Source organism: Hermetia illucens, chromosome 4 (assembly GCF_905115235.1).
Source record: "Hermetia illucens chromosome 4, iHerIll2.2.curated.20191125, whole genome shotgun sequence".
In the NCBI taxonomy this organism is placed as follows: Eukaryota; Metazoa; Arthropoda; class Insecta; order Diptera; family Stratiomyidae; genus Hermetia; species Hermetia illucens.
Genome location: NC_051852.1, coordinates 65,254,698 through 65,278,305, shown reverse-complemented (window position 1 = coordinate 65,278,305; position 23,608 = coordinate 65,254,698). Strand labels below are relative to the sequence as shown.

The window sequence follows — 23,608 nt, the reverse complement described above, 5'->3', positions numbered from 1 at the left end:
CGGTAAAGTTCTTCTGCGCATACCTCTGTTATTCGCTCTAAGATGTTGATTATGGAGACGAATAACCGTGGCAGCTGCAACGTAAATCAGGCTGTGAACCTCTGTAGCAGTAATTTCGCTAGCCAAACGATCAGCCAAAATTCTGTCAACGGCAGCAATGATGTTAGTAGTTGCGGAAGTAAACTTCAGTTTTGGGATCTTTGGCCTAGCGTCTGGGAGAATCTCAGCATACTCTGTGAATGCGACCTGGAATGCGGTCAAAGCCTCATTATAAATTGGGTCGACATACCCAGTTACTAAGCTTCTCCTGACTACTGGATTCATGGAGTGCCTTACAGGTGGAGTACTTGTGTTAGTCCTTTGACTAGTCCGGTAATTTGATGACTCCAGACCGAGCTCAAGTGAAACCTCTTGGAAGATTTGTTGCCTAGTTGGTAAGGCAACTCGGTTGTTATTCACGATCACCCGGTACTGGTTGACGACGTTCTGTTCCGGAACATGACGTAGCTCCGGAAATCGGGTTATGAACGCGTCATGTAGTCGATGTCTGTACCCTGATGGATTCCGTTCCAAATCCGTGACACGGTAATAGGCGCGGACGATAAATTCGTTAAGTGGGTTCGTCCAAACCATACGACGCCTAGGTCTCCCGTCCCTGGTGGTTGCCGGCATAACCGCGAAAACATCCAAGGGCGAAGAGCCGCTCTGATGTTGTTGAACGACCCTTAACCGTGTTGGGTACTGTCTTCGTGTCCCTAGGGGTCCCATTAAAAGAATTTAAATTGTTTTCCCCAATTCTGTTCCCACGAGTATTGGGGAGGCAGTCAACCCTGCAACAGAGCCCCAATGTTGCAATGCCCCATGGTTACCTCCAAAGGTAGTGAAGGTATTTGGAGGGGAGCCGCTGAAATACAGTGTAACGTCACTGCAATTCATCCGATAGGCGCGTCGATGCCTTCACCCCGGATTACGGATTTGTTAAGGAGGTTTACTCCCCCTGAACGGGAAGAATCGGTAAGGGAGGACGAACACAAAGGGAAACGTGCTGCTTGTCCGCGGCTACTTATTTACAAGATTAACTTGCGATATTCGTAGTTGACCCGGTGGGTCATGTCATGACACGCGCCTGGTCGCATGCAGTTCTGCGTTTGCAACTCAGGTGAGGATAAACCTGGTACGCCAGGGAATATATATTTATATATATATAGCTCTGCGTTTGCAACTCAGGTGAGGATAATCCTGGTACGCCAGGTTATATACATACATATTTTTTTTTTTGTGCGTAGACGGAGGTGGAAAATCTTAGAAAGACACGCCCGCCGCCCGAACGCGGGCGCGTGTGGGATTCACACCCGCGGGACCACTATTGAGGTATTACTTCGCGGGGTAGGTTTGCTCTTAGGCACTGATCCTTCTCCTATTTCCGGCTTTCCTCCTTCTTTGTTCCTTCTGCAACTCCTCCAGCATTTAGATGATTGCAGAGCCAACCGCAAGCCACTTCTCCTTGGACTCCAGCATCTCAGTAACCAAGCTCTCCGGGGTCCCGCTCCTGCCCAGCACCTGGTTTAAGCTCCTTCTCTCCATCGCAAATCGTGGGCAGTGAAACATCACATGCTCTGGATCCTCCGGTATGCCATCGCATCTGGGACAGTTCGGAGAATCATCCAACCCAAAGCGGTGCAGATACTGCCTGTAGCAATCACCGTGCCCCGTGAGGAACTGGGTAATGTGGTAGTTGGTCTCCCCATGTTTCCGTTCAAGCCACACCTTAATGTTGGGAATGAGCCTGTGCGTCCACTGACCTTTCGTAGACTCGTCCCATCTGCGTTGCCAGAGATCAAGCGACTCTGACCTTGCCGCATTTCTACGCTTTGCATGCCCCTCCATATGTCTTTCATTGTACAGGACACTCATTTCTTTGGCCAGAATGTCAACCGGGATCATGCCTGCCACCACCAATACTGCCTCATCTGATGTGGTTCTAAAAGCACTGCAAACCCTGAAAGCCATCCGCCGGTAAACCAAGTTCACCTGCTTCCGTCTCTGAGAGTTTGTAAGCGCCTCTGCCCACACAGGCGACGAGTAGAGCAGGATGGAGCGCACCACTCCGGCTAGCACCAACCTCCAGCAGTGTTTCGGTCCACCAATATTTGGCAACATTTTTGCAAGCGACGTGGTGGCACTGGCTGCCTTTTGGCATGCATAATCTAGGTGTTCCCTAAAATTCAATTTGCTATCAATGATTACCCCCAGGTATTTGATAGTCGGCTTTGATACGACCGTATGTCCACCGACCTCCACTTTTACAGTATTATTTTTTTTTCGCGTCCGCCAAGGTCAGCCCGTCCTTTTCTAGCCAGGACTTTACCGCTCTCACTGTTTCCGTTGCGTAAACCTCCACATCTTCTGGGTGTTTTGCTGCAACAACCACAGCTAGGTCATCAGCAAAGCCGACAATCGTAGTCCCCTCTGGGACGGGAAGAGCAAGCACCCCATTATACACGATATTCCACAACAGGGGACCAAGTACCGATCCCTGTGGTACCCCGGCTGTGACAATGTACTCTTTGGGGCCCTCATCCGTCCCGTACCAGAGAGTCCTCTCTGAGAGGTAGTTTTCCACCAAATTCGCTAAGTATCCAGGGACACCTATGTCAGCCAACGCCCGTTTAATTCTATTCCAGTTGGCAGAGTTGAATGCGTTCGCGAAAAGGTCGGGCCTAGTCTTCACTGCCAGTTTCAAAGCTCGGTTGGGGATGCCATCCAAACCTGGGGCCTTGTTGTCACCGAACCTACCACATATTTCCCGCAGCTCCTCCACAGTTACAGGCGGTATTATGCCGTCATTTAGCTGGACAAAATTTGCCTTCCCCTATTTTCGTGGTGAGGGAACAGAGTGGTAACAATCTGTTTCAGGAGGCGCGGACAGGTCACCTGGGGTGATTTCCGCACCCTTTTCATCACCACTCTGTAAGCCTCGCCCCAAGGGTTTATGTCGGCATGGTCGCACAGCTGTTTGAAGCAGTTCCTTTTGCTCCTCCGAATGGCTTCCTTTAGGCGGCCACGCAATTGCTTGTGTGCCTCCTCTCGACCGTCGCCACCGGGTTTTCCCCTGAGCCTCTGGCAAAGCCTCCTTGCCCGAAAACATGCGGCTCGCAAACTTGCTATTTCGTTGTTCCACCAGTAGTTGGGTTGCCTACTGGGGAGCAATCGCCTTCTGGGCATAGTAGCATCGCATGCTTCCGTCACCCATCGAGTGATCTGCGTGGCTTTCTCTCCAGCCGTACCATTCAGGGATATGTCTTTCTCTCCAGCCGTACCATTCAGGGATATGTCGGATTTGAGCACCGCGGAAAACGTGTCCCCCTCGAAAGCTTTCACTGTCCAGCCAAGCATACTACCCGGCATTCTGCGAAAACTCTTTTTTGATCTCTATGCAGATTGCCTGGTGGTCGCTGTGAGTATAGTCCTCACTGACATGCCAAGCGATTCTACTGGCTAAAGCGGCACTCACGTATGTCAGGCCCCTTCCCCGGAAAGTGTACGAAGACCCAACATTCGCCAGTACCACGTCCAGCTCCGCGAATGCTTCGAGGAGAACACGTCCCCTGACATTAGTTATTCGGCTGCCCCATTCAAGAGCCCACGCATTGAAATCGCCTCCTATTATGATCGGCCAACGTCCTCTTGCATCCAAAACAAGAGCAGCAAGCATCCGCTCATACTTGACGAGTGTAGCGCTGGGTGGAGCATAGCAGCTGTAGATGTGGATGCCCTTCACCTTCGCTCTGATGAAGCCCTCCTCCGGGTGCTCCATTATTTCCTGGAAGGCTTGTTCTCCACAAGTCCACAGCGCTGCTTGGCCCGTTTGGTCTTTGACTCAAACGCTACCACCGCGGTTTCGGTATGGTTCACTTAGTATGGCCACATCGATGTTTTTCTCGCGGATGGTTTGCGCGAGTAGATCCTGCGCCGCCTCGCAGTGATTAAGGTTGATTTGTATCAACCTCATCTGCGATTTGTGCTAAGGGCTCTCCTGTATTCCAGGCACCTGCTGCTGCCCGCAATGTGCCGATGGTCCACACCCTCCTTTCCTTTGCACAGTAGACAATTTGGGTCAGTTCCGCAGTCCTTGCTGATATGGCCTTCCACCCCGCATCTCCTGCATTGCTTTGACCTGTCATTTGGGTTAGTGCATGCCTTCACAATGTGACCAAAGGAAAGGCATCTAAAGCACCGTTTTAACGCCACCTGTTCCCTAAGGCGACACATAACCCAGCCTATTCTCACTCTCCCTGCTGCTAACAGTTTGAGTGCGTTCTCCACTGGTAGGCTGATGATGGCGGTTTGTGTTCCCCCATAGGCTTTCCTTAGCGTTTTCACCACTGACTCTTGTAGTCCGGCAAGATCGAACTGTTTCTCCAACGCTTCGCGAAGCTCCTCCTTCGTCGTGATTTCATCTATATCTTTGCAGATTATAGTGATCTCCGGCCTGCTAGCTCTTATGTCGGCTTCCTGTCCTAAAGTCTTCCCGATTTGGCTCAAGAATTTGTCCGCGGTTACATCCTTGGATTTCTTAAGTTCCAACATAAGATCTCCCTTCTGGGACGGTCTAATGCTGCTGACGTTGTCTCCCAAATTGGTGAGTTCGGGGTCTGCCTTCACTTTCCTGAGAATGTCGGCGTATGACCCTTCGCCCCGTTTGGAAATGAAAATCACCTCCGGTCTAATCTTCCTCCGATAACTTTTTTTCCGCGGTTCTACCTTCCTCCAAGCTTCCGCATCCGCCTTTGAAGGTTCATCCCTTTTCTCGAAGTAACCACTGCAGTATTTTCACTGGCAGCTTCAGACGTACTTTTCATGAACTCCGCTTTTTTCGGAGTTGAGTCCTTTTTTCTTTTCGGGGTTTGCTGGCCTGTTGAGTCATTCAGCTTCTCGCGCAGCCTCTTCCTCGGTTTCTCCCCTTTTATGTTTTGAACGGGCGTTACTTGAGTTACCTGGTTCACTTTTCCAATCGGCGACTTCCCTATTCGTTCATCGTGGGCCTTGCCGTACGTCAAACGGATGCCTCTTATCATGGCCCTTATATTTTGGTGAATGTTCCTGCGCTCCTTTATAAACTCACACAGCTCCATGAATCTTTTTACCGAGGGCAGTAAAGGCAGCTCCAGACTGATCATTGCCCAAAACATCGCTCGGGTGAATCGGCGTCAGTGATTCTTCCTCATCGAAGACTCCCTCTATACGCTTCCCACTGGGGGTAGCGATCGTGGGGGCTTGTGCCCGTGTGGGAGGGGATCTGCGAAAAATCGAGCTCCTTCTGAACGGGTCCATCACTGGAGCCAGTTCAAGTTCCTCCCGTACGCTTGTAACATTAGATGCCACAGTAACCAAGGTTCCCACTACTGAGGCACTGCGGTCGTTGGATATCGACGGCCGGGAGCCCGCTTGCTCACTCCCAAAAACCGCCGGTACTGGGTTTCCGAAGCCCTGCACCGTAATATATATACATATATATATATATATACATACATACCTGGCGTACCAGGTGTATCCTCACCTGAGTTGCAAACGCAGAGCTGCATGCGACCAGGCGCGTGTCATGGGTTGCGGATAATGAAATGACCCACCGGGTCAACTACGAATATCGCAAGTTAATCTTGTAAATAAGTAGCAGCGGACAAGCAGCACGTTTCCCTTTGTGTTCGTCCTCCCTTACCGATTCTCCTCGTTCAGGGGGAGTAAACCTCCTTAACAAATCCGTAATCCGGGGTGAAGGAATCGACGCGCCTATCGGATGAATTGCAGTGACGTTACACTGTATTTCAGCGGCTCCCCTCCAAATACCTTCACTACCTTTGGAGGTAACCATGGGGCATTGCAACATTGGGGCTCTGTTGCAGGGTTGACTGCTTCCCCAATACTCGCGGGAATAAAATTGGGGAAAACAATTTCAATTCTCTTAATGGGACCCCAGGGACACGAAGACAGTACCCAACACGGTTAAGGGTCGTTCAACAACATCAGAGCGGCTCTTCGCCCTTGGATGTTTTCGCGGTTATGCCGTCAACCACCAGGGACGGGAGACCTAGGCGTCGTATGGTTTGGACGAACCAACTCAACGAATTTATCGTCCGCGCCTATTACCGTGTCACGGATTTGGAACGGAACCATCAGGGTACAGACATCGACTACATGACGCGTTCATAACCCGATTTCCGGAGCTAAGTCATGTTCCGGAACAGAACGTCGTCAACCAGTACCGGGTGATCGTGAATAACAACCGAGTTGCCTTACCAACTAGGCAACAAATCTTCCAAGAGGTTTCACTTGAGCTCGGTCTGGAGTCATCAAATTACCGGACTAGTCAAAGGACTAACACAAGTACTCCACCTGTAAGGCACTCCATGAATCCAGTAGTCAGGAGAAGCTTAGTAACTGGGGATGTCGACCCAATTTATAATGAGGCTTTGACCGCATTCCAGGTCGCATTCACAGAGTATGCTGAGATTCTCCCAGACGCTAGGCCAAAGATCCCAAAACTGAAGTTTACTTCCGCAACTACTAACATCATTGCTGCCGTTGACAGAATTTTGGCTGATCGTTTGGCTAGCGAGATTACTGCTACAGAGGTTCACAGCCCGATCTACGTTGCAGCTGCCACGGTTATTCGTCTCCATAATCGACATCCGTTCTGGGTGTGTCGACTCAACAAAAGAGTCGAAAAGTTGAGAAAGGAGATTGGTCGTGTGACGCAAGCACTCCTTGGAAATCCATCACCAAGAGTGCACAGATGCGTTGCGAACATCATTGGAAACTACCATCTGTCCAATGATATGCCAATCGAAGAAATCCTCGAGGTACTGAAGCAGAAACTTGCGGTATGCTCCAATCGCATCCGTAGGTATCAGAAAAGCTTTCAGCGAAGGACAGACAACACCTTTTTCTTCCAGAACCAACGGGGATTCTACAAAAATCTCACCAGCTCAGATAGGGAAAGTAACCTCAATCTGGATCAGGCAGAAGATTTCTGGAGAAGTGTTTGGAGTGAATCCACCCGTTGCAATTTAGAAGCAGCGTGGCTCCCACACCTTATGCGTTCATGCGAGGCCTTCCCCGAAATGACCATGCCTGACGTAACTGAAGTCGACGTTAAAGCAGTCCTTGACAAGGCAGGTAACTGGAAGCCGCCAAGAGTTGACAAGATTCACAACTTCTGGCTGAAGCGGTTCAAGAGCACTCACAGGATATTGGCAAATCAATTTAATCAGATGATTGCCGATCCTGATTTAGTTCCACCATTTTTCACCAAGGGGATAACTTTCCTCATCCCCAAGGAACAGGGTGTCTCTTGCCCCTCAAAATGTCGACCAATTACTTGTCTTCCTACCATCTACAAGGTCTTCGTTTCAGTTCTGTGCGCGAACATCTCAAAACATCTTGATGTTCATAAATTGATAGCTGAGGAGCAAAAAGGATGCGCAAAAGGCTCCCGAGGCTGCAAAGAACAACTTGTAATCGATACGGTAGTTGTAAAGCAGGCTGTCCACCAAAAACGAAACATATCGACAGCCTACATCGATTATAAATCAGCCTTTGACTCCATATTATAATACATTCGTGGTTACAACAAGTGTTAGGCTTGTATAAAACCAACCCGAATGTCGTTCTTCTACTGAGAACAGTAATGAAGAATTGGAGCACGAAGCTATCGGTATCTTCGCAAACATCAGGAGAGATACCAATCAGGCGTGGCATTTTCCAAGGCGACTCTCTAAGTCCACTGTGGTTTTGTTTGGCTTTGAATCCGCTATCCCATCTTTTGCATGAAAGCAAATACGGGTTCCAAGTCAAGTATGGCATAATGTTGAAATGTACATTAAGCCATTTAATGTACATTGACGACATCAAATTGTATGCCAAAGACGAGAACCAACTTCGCTCCTTGCTGGACATCACCATCCAGTTCAGCAGGGATATCGGCAAGCAGTTGGGTTTGGAGAAATATCGCATAAAAACAATTGTTCGGGGAAAACACACCGAAAACGAAGGATACAGCCAAAATAACATCCGAATTGAGGGTATAGATTCGGACGACGTGTACAAATATCTCGGCATATTGCAAGCAACAACATCCGCTGTGGCAATTATGAAATCTAAGTTGCTGGGGGAATTTGAACGGCGTCTGGATCTTGTCCTTTAAACTGAGCTGTACGGGAAAAATAAAATCATGGCAATCAACACCTTTGCCATTCCCGTCCTTCTATATACTTTCGGTGTGATACAGTGGAGTAATACGGATTTAGAATCTGTTAATAGACGGGTAAGGGTAATTCTTGCAAACAACAACATGCACAATACAGCTGCCGAAAAATTGAGGATCACTATCCCACGTCATCAGGGAGGAAGAGGGTACTTGATTTAAAAACGTTGCACTACAATCAAGTGCATTCTCTCCGTGAGTTTTTCTATGAGAAACAATCCTCTAGCCAAATACATCAGGCTACCGTCATGACAGATAATAAATTATCTCCTTTGAACTTGAGAAGCAGAGAATGGGATCCTATGTCGAATGTTACTTCAGTCCAACATGTGGAAGTCGACATGTGGAAAGAGAAACTCATTCACGGAGGTCATATAAAAAATTTGTTGTTGTCAGGCATTGACATCGAAGCCTCCAACAAATGGTTGAAAAATGGTGTAGTTTTCTATGAGACCGAAGCATTCCTAACTTCAATTCAGGATGCTTCGCTCCCAACAAAAAATTATAAACGGTAAATTCTTCACGACTCCTCAATCACCAACTCCAGTTGTAGGTTATGCAACTGTGAAGAGGAGACCATCGAGCACATAACATCTGCGTGCAGGATGTTGAGCAGTACCGAGTACACCAATCGCCATAACTCCGTCTGCAAGATTCTCCATCAAAACCTTGCGTTGAAGTATAACTTAATGGCAACCTACCATCCTTACTATAAGTATACTCCGTAGAGAATCTTGGAAAATGATCGGGTCAAACTACTGTGGGATCACACTATTGCCACTGACCACAGTGTTAATCATAACAGACCCGATCTAGTTCTGCTTCTGAAGGAAGAACGAGCGTGCTTCATAATCGATGTAGCATAATCTCTGTAGTGTAGAACCACCGCGTCATTGGCTGAAGTGTTTGTGACAATCGGGATAATAGTCCTGGGGGTTTAATGTGAGTACCTGCCGTGTGGCCATAATCCCACGGTCCTCTTCGGACACGGATTGATTTTGGGACCACAATCAGAGCCCGGCCATGCAAGCACAGCGGTCTTGGTTTATACTGAGTGCAGGCTCAGCATTCATAGCAGTGAATGCGAGGCCTATCTAACACCTCTGCCGCAACTAAGGAGTACGGCACCCGAGTTGTACAGCGCAACTCCACGCTCGAGCTCCGAGGAGCTCTGCCCGCGATGTAGGCCTAACCACAACCACCATGAAACTCCCACTAGGGGGCCAACCGCAAATAACCGGGCCGAGAACACATCCTCCAGAAATTCTCCTGGAGTATATGCTCTCAGAGGGCCATTCCGGTTCCCATGGTACCAGATAACCTCCGGTGAGACTTCGTGGCAGAACCACTTCAGATGAGTCCCTGGCAGACTCTGGTCTGATCAGCCTCCTCGAGTACGTGGGGACGGAACTCCCCAACCGGTTAACTGGAATCACGACAATCGGGTTGTAGGAATACATTTTCGCATGGTCGCACACACTTTGAGTTAAAACACATCATCGTTGTGATGCGGGCCTTTGGATGTTGCCTTCAGCCCATCCTTAGGTTGGTCGCCCCTCGGTCCGGTTGGGCGAGAAGAGGGTCCGCGGGCTTTTTAAACTATATATATATATATATGGACTCTCGCCAATTTCCCCCATCCCCAGTTTGTATATATACGTACTGTGTGAGTCAATTCAAAGGTTGTTTGTTTCAAACACAAACATCTGCCTGTCTGATGTCTGAGCCGCACTCGGACATTTGTCTGATAAAAAAAAAAAACTGCCTAAAACAGGCATATGACTGAAGCAAACATTTGTCTGGGGAAATTGGGTCTGTGTTATGCCTGAGGCAGACTCAGACGTTTGTCTCTCTAATGTCTGGGACAAATACATGCATTTGTCTGATGCAGAGACCCATCTTGACACAGCCGTTTGTCTGGCACCAGCACAGAGGTTTGTCTGACTGAGCAGACATTCATCCGAGGCAGGCAATTGTATGATATACACACAGGCATTTATCTGTCTGGTGTCTGAGGCAGGCACAGACGTTTGTCTGTCTGTCGGCTGAGGCAGCCGGGGACATTTTCCTGCGCGAGACATCAGTTAATAATAGTGTTCCAATATGTATATCTTGCAAATACATATGAGAATATTTCGTCGTGTCTCGTCGTTTTTGCACGTTAGCAAAACTGTTGTGTGGATTCGTTTCGCTCGATGGATATTCATATGAAGGACGAGGCGAATGGAAAAATTTTAGTTTACCTTTTTTGACTTTTTTCAATTATGTGTATAACAGTATCAAACCCTGGAGACAAATCTTTGTATATGTATATGTTAATAAAGTTTGCGGGTAATGTCCAATCCAGGTGGGTATTTATGTACGTTAGTACCAGGGGTATTAAATTTACGTTCATATATATGCATGTATGTTTTGGCGCTTGGATTAAAGGGGAAATATTAGATGCGTTGTAAGACACCTACACACAGGAGCAGCAAAGCAAGTTTCTTAGGGGTACGTAGGGTTGGACTTAACATAAACACCAACAAACCAAAGGTTCTCACTCTGACGGGTCATCGCATTACATTAATGGGTTTGAATACCAAAAGGGCTGATCAATCTATGTGTCTGGAAAGCGTGGTACGTTGTATCATCGGAGTATGTGGTCCTGAGACTATCATAAACGAAAAACTTCTGCGTCGCATAGGCCTACCACTTGTCCGCACTGTGAACAGAAAACGGTAGTGGTAGTGGATAGGTCTTACATTAAGGAGGGGCGACAATTGCATTGCTGGCCGGGGCGACTGAGGCGAGCTCTCTACCATTTCTACGAGGCTTAGCATATCTCAGGACCATCACGTTATTTTTGACATTGAATGCATTTTCGTGGTTGGCCACTCGCGGGACCTGTCACCAAATGGTCAGTCTTTGCGACTTTCTTCAAAGAATCATTTCACTCCATCGTTGACGTTTTTCTGAAATGTATTTTAGCTCGCGCTCCATAGTTCTACAGCGGTAGTGGGATATCATATGAAAGGGCTCGATTAGTACTTTTCGAAACCCGACTGCCCCGAAAAGTATAACAGGTCTCGTCTTCAGAATCTATCAAACTGGAAAATCTGAATGAATCAGAATGATGCATCTATATGAAATCTAGACTTCAGAATACATTCCATTCCGATATCTGATCAAATAAAGTTAATAATGGCATATACGATAGAAATTGGCCCCAAATCTTCCGTATGTTCATCTTAAAAGCACAAACGCCATTATAAGTAACAATATAACACAATTTTGGAAAGTTTAAAAGAAATCCAGTTCACAAGTGGGGTCGTGATCGGCTTCGCCATTTGACGATATCGAATGCCTGATCTGGGTGCAATCTCGAGGCTTTCAAATCCTCATCTAGTGTATCAAGTCACCGTTGTTTAGGTCTGCCTTTTAATATTATTGCTCATTAATAAATAATAATCAATCATTACTTTAGATCGTTGTTACAAGTATTCGAAATTTTAAATTCGCTCGTTATAGGCATGTAGCGATTACCTACAAACTGCTCAGAGTCAAGGACACAAATGGTCGAAAATGTTACAACATGAGCGTGATCAACGGCAAAAGTTAGAAGAAATGGTTGAGCAGCTGGCAAGGCAACATTCACATTTGGAACAAGCTGCGCATCGTCATATACCAAGTGAGTCGATTTATTATTCTTTAATGATTTTTTTTACAAAATTACGTGAATGCCTTAAAGGCAAACATTATTATTTTTGTATGAAATAGTAGATTCCCGATAACACATCCTGCTTTCCTTAGTGCCTATAACAATACTTTAAGCATTGACGAAAGGAGAAGCAAAAAACACCCATCGTTAGCCCCTAACTGGTCTCGGTATTTTTAGTTACGTAATTGGTGTCGTGGGTCCAGAATAAAAGTTCGAAAAAATGCAAATAAATAGTATTGTATATAAAAATTGTGAGAAAAATTTCCATATTTTCAAAAATAACCCCTTTTTAAGGTTTTGTGTGAAACAAAACCTTATTAAAATCGGTTCAATGCCTGTATGTCCATCTGTTTGTTTGTCTGTCACATCCGATTTACTCCGAAATGACTGATCCGATTGTCATGAAATTGGGTGGAAACATGCGGTCTATGTGTCCCTTTACTTGCAGCGAGTGGCACCATTTTGTGTTGAGTTTGAAGACTAGCTCCCCATATATGCGAATAGGTGTAAGTTTTTTTTTCACAGAATATGGTCCTGTGGGGTGTCAAATGAAAAGGTTCGGTTAATGCTTACGTGGAACATAGGAGAGGGAGGGCTCAAAATGTGTGCCCCAAAAAGTGAAACTAGTCTCGTTCTCAGAACCCACCCAACCAAAAAAACTGAAAAAGATTACAGTTATGCATCTATTCGAAATCTAATCCTCAAAATACATCCTGTTCCGATATCTGCACAAATGAAGTTAATACCCATTCCTATATTTTGGTAATCACCCTCAAAGTTCATCCTAGAAGTACATCATTTAACATCAACATAGGCGATAATATAGGAATAATTCTGAAAATTTTCAACGCAATCTAATTTAAACTATTATTAACGAAGTTATTGAAAATCAAAATATTGCATTTTGTCGTCATCATATGTACATATAAGTGAATTTATATGAACGGCGGGATCCATGAAGACACGTTTCTTTTTTAGCTTTTTTTAGTTAGCTTTCTTTTCTTTTTTAGCTTTTTTTAGTTATTTATATTTGGTTGGGGAAAAAGAAATGTCGTATTTGTGATCGAAATTTGACGCTTTATTTAACATAGAATTATTCGATTTAAGTCACATATGCGCACATATAAAACCCCCCTCCTTATTTGCAAAAAATTCAGACAGCCAGAGACGAACTTAGTAGCACCAAGAGCGTTTTGCATAGACCGGAAGAGATGCCTTGGTGCCAGGTCCGGACTATACGGTGGGTGCGATAGGACATCCCATCCGAGCTCCCGTAGCTTCTGGCGGGTCATTAAAGATGTGTAAGGCCGAGCGTTGTCCTGGTGGGACACAACACCATTCCTATTGACCAATTCTGGCCGCTTCTGGTCAATCGCCTGTTTGAAACGAGTTGCTCACAGTAGAGGACCGAATTGAGGGTCTGGCCATAGTTGAGTGGATGACTCCCTTCCAATCCCACCAAACAAACAGCAAAACCTTCTTGGCCATCAATCCGGGCTTGGCGATGATTTGGGCCGGCTCGCCGCGCTTCGACCACGACCTTTTTCGCTTGAGGTTGTCTTGATCCTCTTTTCATCACCAGTCATCATCCGCTTAAAAAATGGGTCGAATTCGTTCCGTTTCAGCAATGCATTGCAGGCGTTGATTCGGTCCAAGAGCTTTTTTGCGTCAACTCGTGGACGATTTCGACGATTTTATCGGTTTCTACGACGATTGGCCTACCAGTACGGGCTGTATCTTCGACATCCACTACACCAGAACGAAATCGATCGAACCAACGCTGTGCTGTGCAAACCGTTACATTATCGAGCCCATAAACTTCATACATTTTTTTTGGCTGCTTTCATTGCATTTTTACATCTCAGGTAGTAAAAACTTAAAATATGACGAATTTCTTCCTTGGCGGACTCCATCTTTGATGCGCTATAACTTGAGACTAAAACGTACGATCACAACATTGTCAAAGAGACATTTGTAGCACAGATTATCGTCTTTATATCGCCGTATAGTATGACCCGATGCGATAAGTACAACACAAGATATCTTCAAGTGTCGTCATCTATTGACAAAATACATTTCTTTTTCCCCAACCCAATATATCAGTATCAATTTCTGGATACAGGCATGTGTGTGTATATGTATATGGTAATGAAATTTCTGGGTAGTGTTCAATAAGATGGATGTGTGTGTACGTATGTATGCTTTCGTGCATAGAGTAAAGTGTGAATGCGTGAAGATGTGCTAGATCAATTTTAAGCAATAAGTATATACATATGCATATTCTGTTTGGTAATATACGATGGAATATTTTGCATTCTTAGCTATGCACGAATGAAAAAACATGCGTAGAGAGTTGCTGACATAAGATGAACACAAAATATTGATACCCGAAGCGCGAGCTTCTGGTACTCCGACTTGTTTAAGTGTGTACTTCAGATAGTTGAAAAATATGAAAAAATAACGAAAAAGGCAAAAGCAATCACCTTTTTAGGCTCAATTGGGCTCTGAACATAAACAAAACAGGGTCTTTTCCTGAGATCAAGGAAAACAAAAAAATGGCAAAATAAACGTAACTTCAAATAATTAACGAAAACAAAGGGAGTTCCTTAGAATATTCTTACAACTACTATATACTATAATATAATATACATAATATTTGATATTTGACATTTAGAAAAGACGACAATGTCTTGACTAAATGACTTTTACAAATATATTCGAAATATTTTGAACATTGTTGAGATTGTTTTTGGTCCTTTTTTCAGTCACATAGCTAGCAATGTCCTCTTTTGCCTTCAGATTGTCCATGACACACTTAGATTTTCACTGCTGTAAAGTTTTCAATATGTTTCGTGTGCTCTAAAATGTTTTCTATTCTTTTTTTGAAATAATTTATTGTTTTTCGCCAGCAAACGATGTCAACATATCTATTGATTGTATTTCATAGGTTTTTCTAACCAAAAGTTTTTTATAAAACCATCTGCAGCGGTTCTTGCCTCAAACATACCCTAAACCGACTGCACGTGTTATTTCCCTTTTCTCCAGGGCTAATTGTACTGTAAAAGTTATCCACATGGATAATTATGTTATATCGTTTTCCGAACACTTCTTATCGTCACATAATGATGTCGTGGGTACATTTGCATTTCTGCAGCAATTTGTATTTCTGCTTCTAGCAAAAACTAACTGCCCTACGTTCGGTAAATACCGCAGCACGTGACGTAATGAGATTACTTAGATGAGCGTGCGCGTAAGTTAAAAAATATAAATATTAGAGCAAAAATGTGGACGGTGGGGTCGCAAGTGGGACTCCAATTAGAAGACTTGGACTGCATTTGCTTACTGAAATTTTGGAGTAATGACTTTTCTATTCCACAACGAATAAAAGCAACTCAGAGAAAAGGTAAACAAAAGCCTTATTATATGTAGGTGAAATAAGCTAAACACCTGCTTTGAAATTTTTCATTTGTTTTTTTTTTAACACTGGGTACGTGAAGTTTGCAATACAATTTATAAATAAATACTTACTTTTGTCCAGATAGCTGAGTAGTTAGAGCATAAGGCTGTCGTACGGAAGGTCGCGGTTCAAATCTCAGTGGTGGCAGTGGGCTTTGTATCGTGCTTCGACACCGGATACCAGTCGACTCAGCTGTGAGTACCTGATTCAAATCAGGTTAATAATCTGGGGCGAGCGCAATGCTAACCACATTGCCTCCTACAGTGTACTGTAGTGTACCGTGACGGTTTTGAATGAAGTGCTCTAACACACTTCAAGGCCCTGATCCAATATGGATTGTTGTGCCAACGATTATTATTATTATTATTGTTTATTTCCCACTTCAATGTGAATAATCAGCATATCAGGGAAAATGCTAAAGGAACTTCCGCTCTCAGGAAAATCTGCAATACTATTTATCTTCAATGCAATTCTTCGTCTTAACTACTATCCTGACACCTGGAAACACGCCAGGATTACAGTCATCCCTAAGCCAGGAAAAGACATGAAAAAAATTGAATCATACCGACCAATAAGTCTGCTCCCAACCCTATCTAAACTATTCGAAAAGCTTCTATTTGACAAAATTCTAAAGGTAATAGAAAAGAAAGATATCATACCCTCTCACCAATTCGGATTTAGACAAAAACATGGAACGATCGAGCAAATCCACAAAATCGTTAACAATATTAAACAAGCCCTAGAAAGAAAAGAATATTGTGTAGGTATATTCCTAGATATTGCACAAGCCTTTGATCAAGTCTGGCATAAAGGCCTCAAGATAAAAATAACTGCCCTCCTCCCTAAAGAATTTCACGCTATACTATTTAGCTACCTAGATAGCAGAAACTTCAAAGTAAAATATAAGGATGCGCTCAGCTCAACCCACTACATAGAAGCAGGTGTACCCCAAGGTAGTGTACTTGGACCACTTCTCTATCTATTTTACACTTCAGATCTCCCTATAAATAACAAAATGCTGACCACCACCTTTGCTGATGAAACCGCCATCCTATATAGCCATCCTAATCCATTAACAGCCGTCAGAGAAATCCAAGGACACATCAACACGATAATGAACTGGGCCAAAACCTGGAAAATCAGTGTAAATGTTAACAAAACACAGCAGATAACCTTCACACTGAGAAAAAGAACATGCAGACCTGTCACCATAAACGGAAATAAAGTCAATCTTTCTAACGTAGTTAAATATCTTGGGCTGTACTTAGATAGACGGCTCACCTGGAAATCTCACATTGAACATAAACGCAACCAAATCAAAATTCAATTCCGCAAGCTATATTGGCTAATGCACAAAAAATCCAAACTCAACACTTTAACAAAAATAATGGTGTATAAATCTATATTAAAACCAATCTGGACCTATGGCTTGCAACTTTGGGGCACAGCCAAAAAGTCGAACATCAACATAATCGAGCGCGTACAAACAAAAATTATTAGGTCAATTTTAGGTGCACCCAGGTACGTTAAGAACGAAATAATTCTTCGCGACACCAATACTTTAAAGGTTGCAAAAGAAGCGAAAAAGTATAGCAAAAAATATATCAAAAGATTAGCCAACCATCCAAACACTACAGCTAAAGACATTCTTCTTTCCAACAATTACGCAAGACTAAAAAGAACTGACCCACTGCAACTAGCCAACTTGCAATAACATCATACAAATAATAACAAATCCACTACAAATTGCAAATAAAAAACCCGCCACACTCATCAATTTTCTTATAGTACTCTTTTCCGTTTTACCAATCCAGTAATATGGGAAATACTCAAGATAAGCACGTTGATAATACGTTGATAATTCCTTTCCTGAACCCTTCAACCTTAAGAAATTCCCTACGAATTGGTTCCAAATCTAAATCTGAGATTAGAATAAAAAGGCTAATTATATTAGTTATTAAAAAGATTAATTGTATTAGTTATAAGCGCTTAGCTATAAATTTATAATAAGACTTGAACAAAATAACTCTTTTCAAACACTGGTTTGATAGAGTGAGAATATTCTATTTTAGTATTAAGATTCGCCACACTACAGGCTAGAGACCAAAAGGTCTAATTCTTGTTGTAAAAATGTTTCTCTGTAAATAAAAAAAAAAAAAAAAAAATGTGAATAATACTACTGCTTTCGGCTACTAAAAGAACCTACCAAAATTAGTAATTTTAATAAAGTATGCCCTAATTAAAATAGAAACAAGGCGGCGCTTTAGATATCTTAGGTGAGAAAGTTTCTATGCACATTTTTCTATTCGCATATGACTAAAAACCCAAAATATTAATTCATATTTTTTTCAAACTACAAGAAATATGTACAACATTGCCTATTACCGAATAGTATGTTTATATGTGGACGTATATAAATTGGTCGTACACATATTTCCGATTTGCTTCGTGCACAAAAGCATACATATATACGTATGAAGTACGCTGGTTTAATGTAAAAATATATCTATTTGAATTAGGCTCTGCCCCAAAGCTTCATTTACATGTATATACCATATAAATACATACATATATCTGTCTGGAGTAATTGATATTGATATATAAAAGATTAAAAACCTAAAACGAAATGTTTCCCTGCGACCTGCGGATTAGGCCTGCCGTTTGCCGATAAATTCGGTTGCGGCTTACCACGCTCCGTTAGTAATGGGACAAGCTGATGCACTGCACGGTTCACGTTATCCCGTTCAGTTGTTTTTAATCTCACTTCCCTCACCACACCGTTGGGATCCGGAAACGTCTCAACGACTCGTGCCGCCTTCCAATTCAGAGGACTATGATCCTTTTCTTTTATTAGAACCAAATCCCCCTGATCTAGCTGGCGCCCTGGATTTTTCCATTTGTATCGTTTCTGTAAATGGCCCAAGTAATCTTGCTCAAATTTTACCCAAAACTGATGCTGTAATTCCTGGACCTGCAGCCACCGCCTTGTTGCAGGAAGATCTTCCCTGAGACCTCTCCCCATCGGAGGACTTAATAAACCCCGCTGGATTAAAAAATGTGCAGGTGTCAGCACCTGCAAATTATGACTATTATCTGACAACGGGTATAACGGTCTACTGTTATGGATGGCTTCCCAAGTACATCCTACTCACAAAACGCTTGAAGCTTCCCACTGTAGCTTCAAACAGCCCACCGAAATGGCTTGCCCTTGGCGGATTGTGGTGCCAAACTATCCGCTTTTGTGCTAAACTTTTCACGATTTCGGCAGACACCTGCTGCCAAGCATCTTTCAATACTTTAGCTGCGCCGACCAAGTTCGTGCCATTATCTGACCGAACCGACTTCGGCTGCCCCCTTTAACTCACAAATCTAAGGAAGGAGGCAAGGTAGGCATTGGTGCTAAGATTGGAACAAATCTGAAGATGGAGATCCTTGGTTGCCATGCATACAAACACAACCACGTATACTTTGATTGTTTTTGAATTTCGCAATGGGCCACTTTTGATTTGAAATGGGCCACAGAGATCAGTCCCAATGTTTTCGAACACAAATTCAGCTGCTGTCCGTTCTACTGGGAGATCTGCCATCCGGGGGGTAACTGTTAGACCTTTGATACGAATGCATTTGGTACACGCCCTTATCCATTTCTTAACTCTTTGCTGTAGGGCAGGTATATAATAGATTTCTCGAATTATAGTCATGGTGACTCCAATCCCACAATGATCATTGCCCTCATGAACCTGTATAATGAGGAGATCCACCAAACGACATTTCCCTAAAATGATGGGGTGCCACTGCTCAAATGGTAATGGAGCGTTGCTCAACCGTCCTCCCATCCTGAGAAGACCACCTCCTTCCTCCAAGAAGGGGTTGAGCGTACTTAGCCAATGATGTTTTTCCACGGGTAGCCCGTGCGCCAACCTCGCAATTTGCTTTCCAAATAGCTCCATTTGCTGCCATTTAGTCGCCGCGACTTCTGTTTTCTTTAACTCCATGGTCGAAAGGAAGCCTAACTTCCTCTTTCTCCACCTCAAGCACCACGCAACGGTGTTGATCAATCTAGTCAACGACGAGAACGGGGAACTAAAATCGGTAAAGCCCACCCCCATGATCTAAAGTGACGCAACTTATTGTTGAATTTTTTATCACAAAGGAAGTGACGGGTAGATCCCCTTGCAAAAAAGGAGGACCCTCAAACCATAGCCCATGGTTGACAAATTTCCGGGGGAGCATTCCTCTTGATGCGCAATCAGCCGGGTTCAACTTTGACTGTACATGATGAATTTCGGAAGGAGCGAGAACCTTTCGAATTGATGCGACTCTACGCTTCACAGCCTTATTTTCAATTTCCTTCTGACTCCGGATCCAAGCGAGGGCTACCTCAGAATCAGTGTACGCTGAACACTTTAGAGGAATTGCCCCTAAGCTTTTTTTGACATCCCATAATAATTCAGCTAATAATACCACGCTTTCCAGTTCGAGCTTGAGAATGGTACAAAGCCCTTCGGCTTGGCCAACCCGGGCGTTGAGAGGGGTAACTCGCACCCTTGATGCAATAAGACGGATGACATACCCACGATATGTCTTAACTCTGCTATAAATAACGGCAGCGTATCCATCTCCCGAATCATCACTGAAACCAACTAACTCAGTTATGTGGCTCTCATTACCGTACCCAGTCCACGTAGGGATTTGGACCTGATTCAAATCCCCTAATGATGAGAACACTTTTTCTATTTGTTCTTGGGCAATTCCTGAAATCTCTTCATCCCAGCCATACCCTTCTTGCCGCAACTTCTGAATTTCGATTCGTAGCTTCATAATAACGGGCAATAGCCAACCAATGGGATCAAACAGAGATGCACTCACACTCAAGATGTTTCTTTTAGTGAACATAGTAATTTTTCTTACCTTGATACTATACTGAAAGCAATCCTTTTCAGGATTGTAGTGCAACCCCAGGATCTATAAATCACTCTCGGCCTTTTGCAATTCTACAAAGGAATCAATTTGCGGCGATCTATCTATGTTTTCCAACACTTCCCTATGGTTACTGGTCCACTTCGTTAGGGACATCTTCCCCTTCTCCAATGTTACCGAAATTTTTTTAATCATTTCCTTGGCAGCACCAATGCTTGTTGCCGCATACAACAAGTCATCCATGTAGAAGGCGTTTTTTACTACCCATTTCGTCTCCTCATCGGGCGCGTTGTCCTCGGCTACCTAATGAAGTGTCCTAATCGCCTGCCAGGGAGCGCAACCAATCCCATAGGTCACTGTTTTCAGAAAATACTCCTGAATAGGTTCCTTTGGGTTAGATCTCCATAAGGTTCTCAGTGTTAACTGGTCCTCTGGTCTTAGCAAAATCTGGCTATACATTTTCCATTTTCCATTTCTATTTACAATTTCCGGTTACGGGTAACAATGTCAAAGATGTGGGTTTGCAACTTTGGCCCAGGAAGAATTGTTTGATTAAGATTAACGCCATTCGACGTCGGATTGGAGGCGTTAAAAACATTCCTGAACTTTGATGTGGTGGCATCCTTGCGAATCACACTCAGGTATGGTATGTAATAAACGTCTCCACTAGTATCACCTCGGAGTTCAGTAGGGACCTCTTTCATATGGCCCAAGTTCCGATATTCTGACATGAACTCGTCCGATTTCGTTTTGAGTTCGGCGTTCTTTAACCACCGTTTCTCCTGGCCGAGAAAATACTGAACTGCCTTGCTAAACGAGTTTCCCAACTGAATATTCTCCTGACGCCACGGAGTTGGTACAACATACCGACCGTCTTCAGCTCGATAGTGCTGTGATTGGAATAGATGTTCACATCGCTCCTCATCCAATTCAACCCTCTCATTTTTGTCAATGGGCATGTCCCAAAAAGACCTTAGGTTTTGCTCAAATTCCTCCAAGGAGACATATGAGGCCGTAACTTTAGAAGCAGGCAGTGCTACAGAACCAGACACTACCCATCCAAGTCGAGTCTTTTGCGCTAAAAATCCTTCCACAACTTCCACTCCTTCCAAAAATAATTGAGGAAGGACATTGGAACCTAGAAGAACCGGAACATGCGAAATGTGATCTGTAACCGGATCTGCCAGCCTCTTCCCTGGGAACAATCAGCTAATTCCCCTAGGTGGACGAGGAAAACCCCCCTTGGTAACTCGCCTGACTACCAGCTGTGGGCAATATAGTTTCGGAATGGGCAAGTTTTGCAGAGTTCTCTGCGTGATGAGAAATACTCCCTTGCATGTATGACCCGCCCGATTGGTCTTTGCCGGGATGCAATACTGTTTCATGTTGCCCATGACAAAGCTCGCATTTCAAAAACTTACGCCTTTGACATTCCGTACCTTTTTTGTACTTGTGGGAGGCACAGAAGACACATATATCATAATGCCGGAGCAGATCCCCTTTTTCCTTGCTGTTTATTAACCGTGGACATTTTAACACCAGATGATCTTCCATACAAATGTAGCATGGAAAATGCTTTATTTTTCCCCCTTGTGGTTTTGCGGCAAGGGAATTTCCTTATGCGGTTTTTTCCGACCACCAAAGGTCTCTACCTTCTTAGCAACGGGATGTTCTTCTGCTCGAACCTTCGCGAGTCCGCCCAACTTCTCCCAACCGGGAGACATAACTATGTATCTATTTTCCAGAAATAGATCAATTTCATCAATTGTTACGGGAAGTTTTGGCTGCTTAAGCATTGAGTCAAATTCCCGTCGGGTGGAGACATCCATTTTACGGGTGAGGAAAAAAGGTATGAAAGGTACACCTTGGTCACAATTGAACCCAGCCTTCCTCAGGTTTTGAACCACTGAGCGCATTGTGTCAAGTGCCCTTCCAATGGCACTGGGGCCTTGTAATACTATCTGGGGAAGATCTATCAGGGCCTGGATCTCCTTTTCTACCAGCGCTCGATGATTACTGTAGCGTCGTTCCAGAAGTTCCCAGGCCTTCTCGTAGTTTTCCCCATGCACTCCTAAGTGCTCTACGACTATCCTCCCATCACCTTTTAATTTGCTCTGCAGCATCATTAGCCTTTCTGCTCGCTCAATATCAGATCCTTCATAGACTGATTGAAAAATACTGCGGAAAGACTCAAAGTGACGAAAATCCCCATCAAACAAAGGAATATTAGGGACTGGTGGGCAAAGACGCGGTCTATGGCCGCGATTCCAATAAGGAATGCCTTCGGTCTCGGAGCTTCTAAACCCGAAATCTCTTGACGGCAACGGTATGTCACTAAAAGGCATGTTCAATTCATCGCGAACCCTGGGAAACCATTCTCTAGAGAACAAGTTTTCCGGTTGTTTTTTCGCGTCCTCCGACTCCCCTTGAGCATCATTAAGCTCGGCTGAAGGTCCGGGACGCGGACTTGATGTTGCTCTTCCACATGTGATTTCTACATCGACGGGAGAGCTTTCGGGAATGAGATCGCGATGAACACGCCCAATCAGCTCCTTAGTCGCATTTTAAATACCAATCATTACGGATAATTTATTTTCTCGGAAATAAATAATGTCCTTAGAAGCGTTTTGACGAAGAAGGCGGCTGTGGCCGGCGAGGAAATCCTAATAAAGCTGTTGCACTTCTTCCCATGCCGCAGCAAAACGCTCTCGCGTCCAGTATTGTCGCGGCGGAACACTAACAAGTTTGTAAACTACGCACTTAAATTTCATTAACAACACAATTGCACAAAAAAATTAATGAAATTCACTTTATTTCAAATTATAAATTATAATTTATTTGTAGACACTGACGTGAAGGATCCTAGTTTGGCATCCTATCCGGTTCGACGGATCAAATGTATGGGATGCCTTATCCGGCTCGACGGACCAAATGCCGGGATGCGTATTAACTTTATTTGTGCGGATATCGGAACGGGATCTATTTTGGGGCTTAGATTTCGGTTAGATACACCACTGTCATTTTTTTGAGATTTTTTGGTTGATAGGTTCTGAAAACGAGACCTGCTACACTTTGTGGGAGTCATATTTTGAGCCATCACTCTCCTACGCTTCACCTGATATGAAATATGAGACCAGTTTCGAAAGGTAGAAATGAGCCCGTTTGGTCACACTCTGTAAACAAGTCGGAATACCGGAAGCTCGCACTTCGGGTGTAAAGGTTTTGTGTTGATCTTATGTAATAAATTTCAACGCACATTTTTCTATCC

At 44.1% G+C, this 23,608-nt stretch overlaps 1 protein-coding gene across 4 annotated transcripts in view; it reads left to right on the top strand.

Annotated features, from left to right (window-relative positions):
• Nucleotides 1-23,608, top strand: part of LOC119655665 (oxysterol-binding protein 1) — a 370,343-nt gene that overhangs the window by 156,070 nt on the left and 190,665 nt on the right. For all 4 annotated transcript variants that reach the window (XM_038061651.1, XM_038061653.1, XM_038061654.1 and 1 more), the window contains one exon: nucleotides 11,774-11,933. In XM_038061651.1, the coding sequence (XP_037917579.1) occupies nucleotides 11,774-11,933 (160 nt within the window). The remainder of the gene's footprint in view (nucleotides 1-11,773; nucleotides 11,934-23,608) is intronic.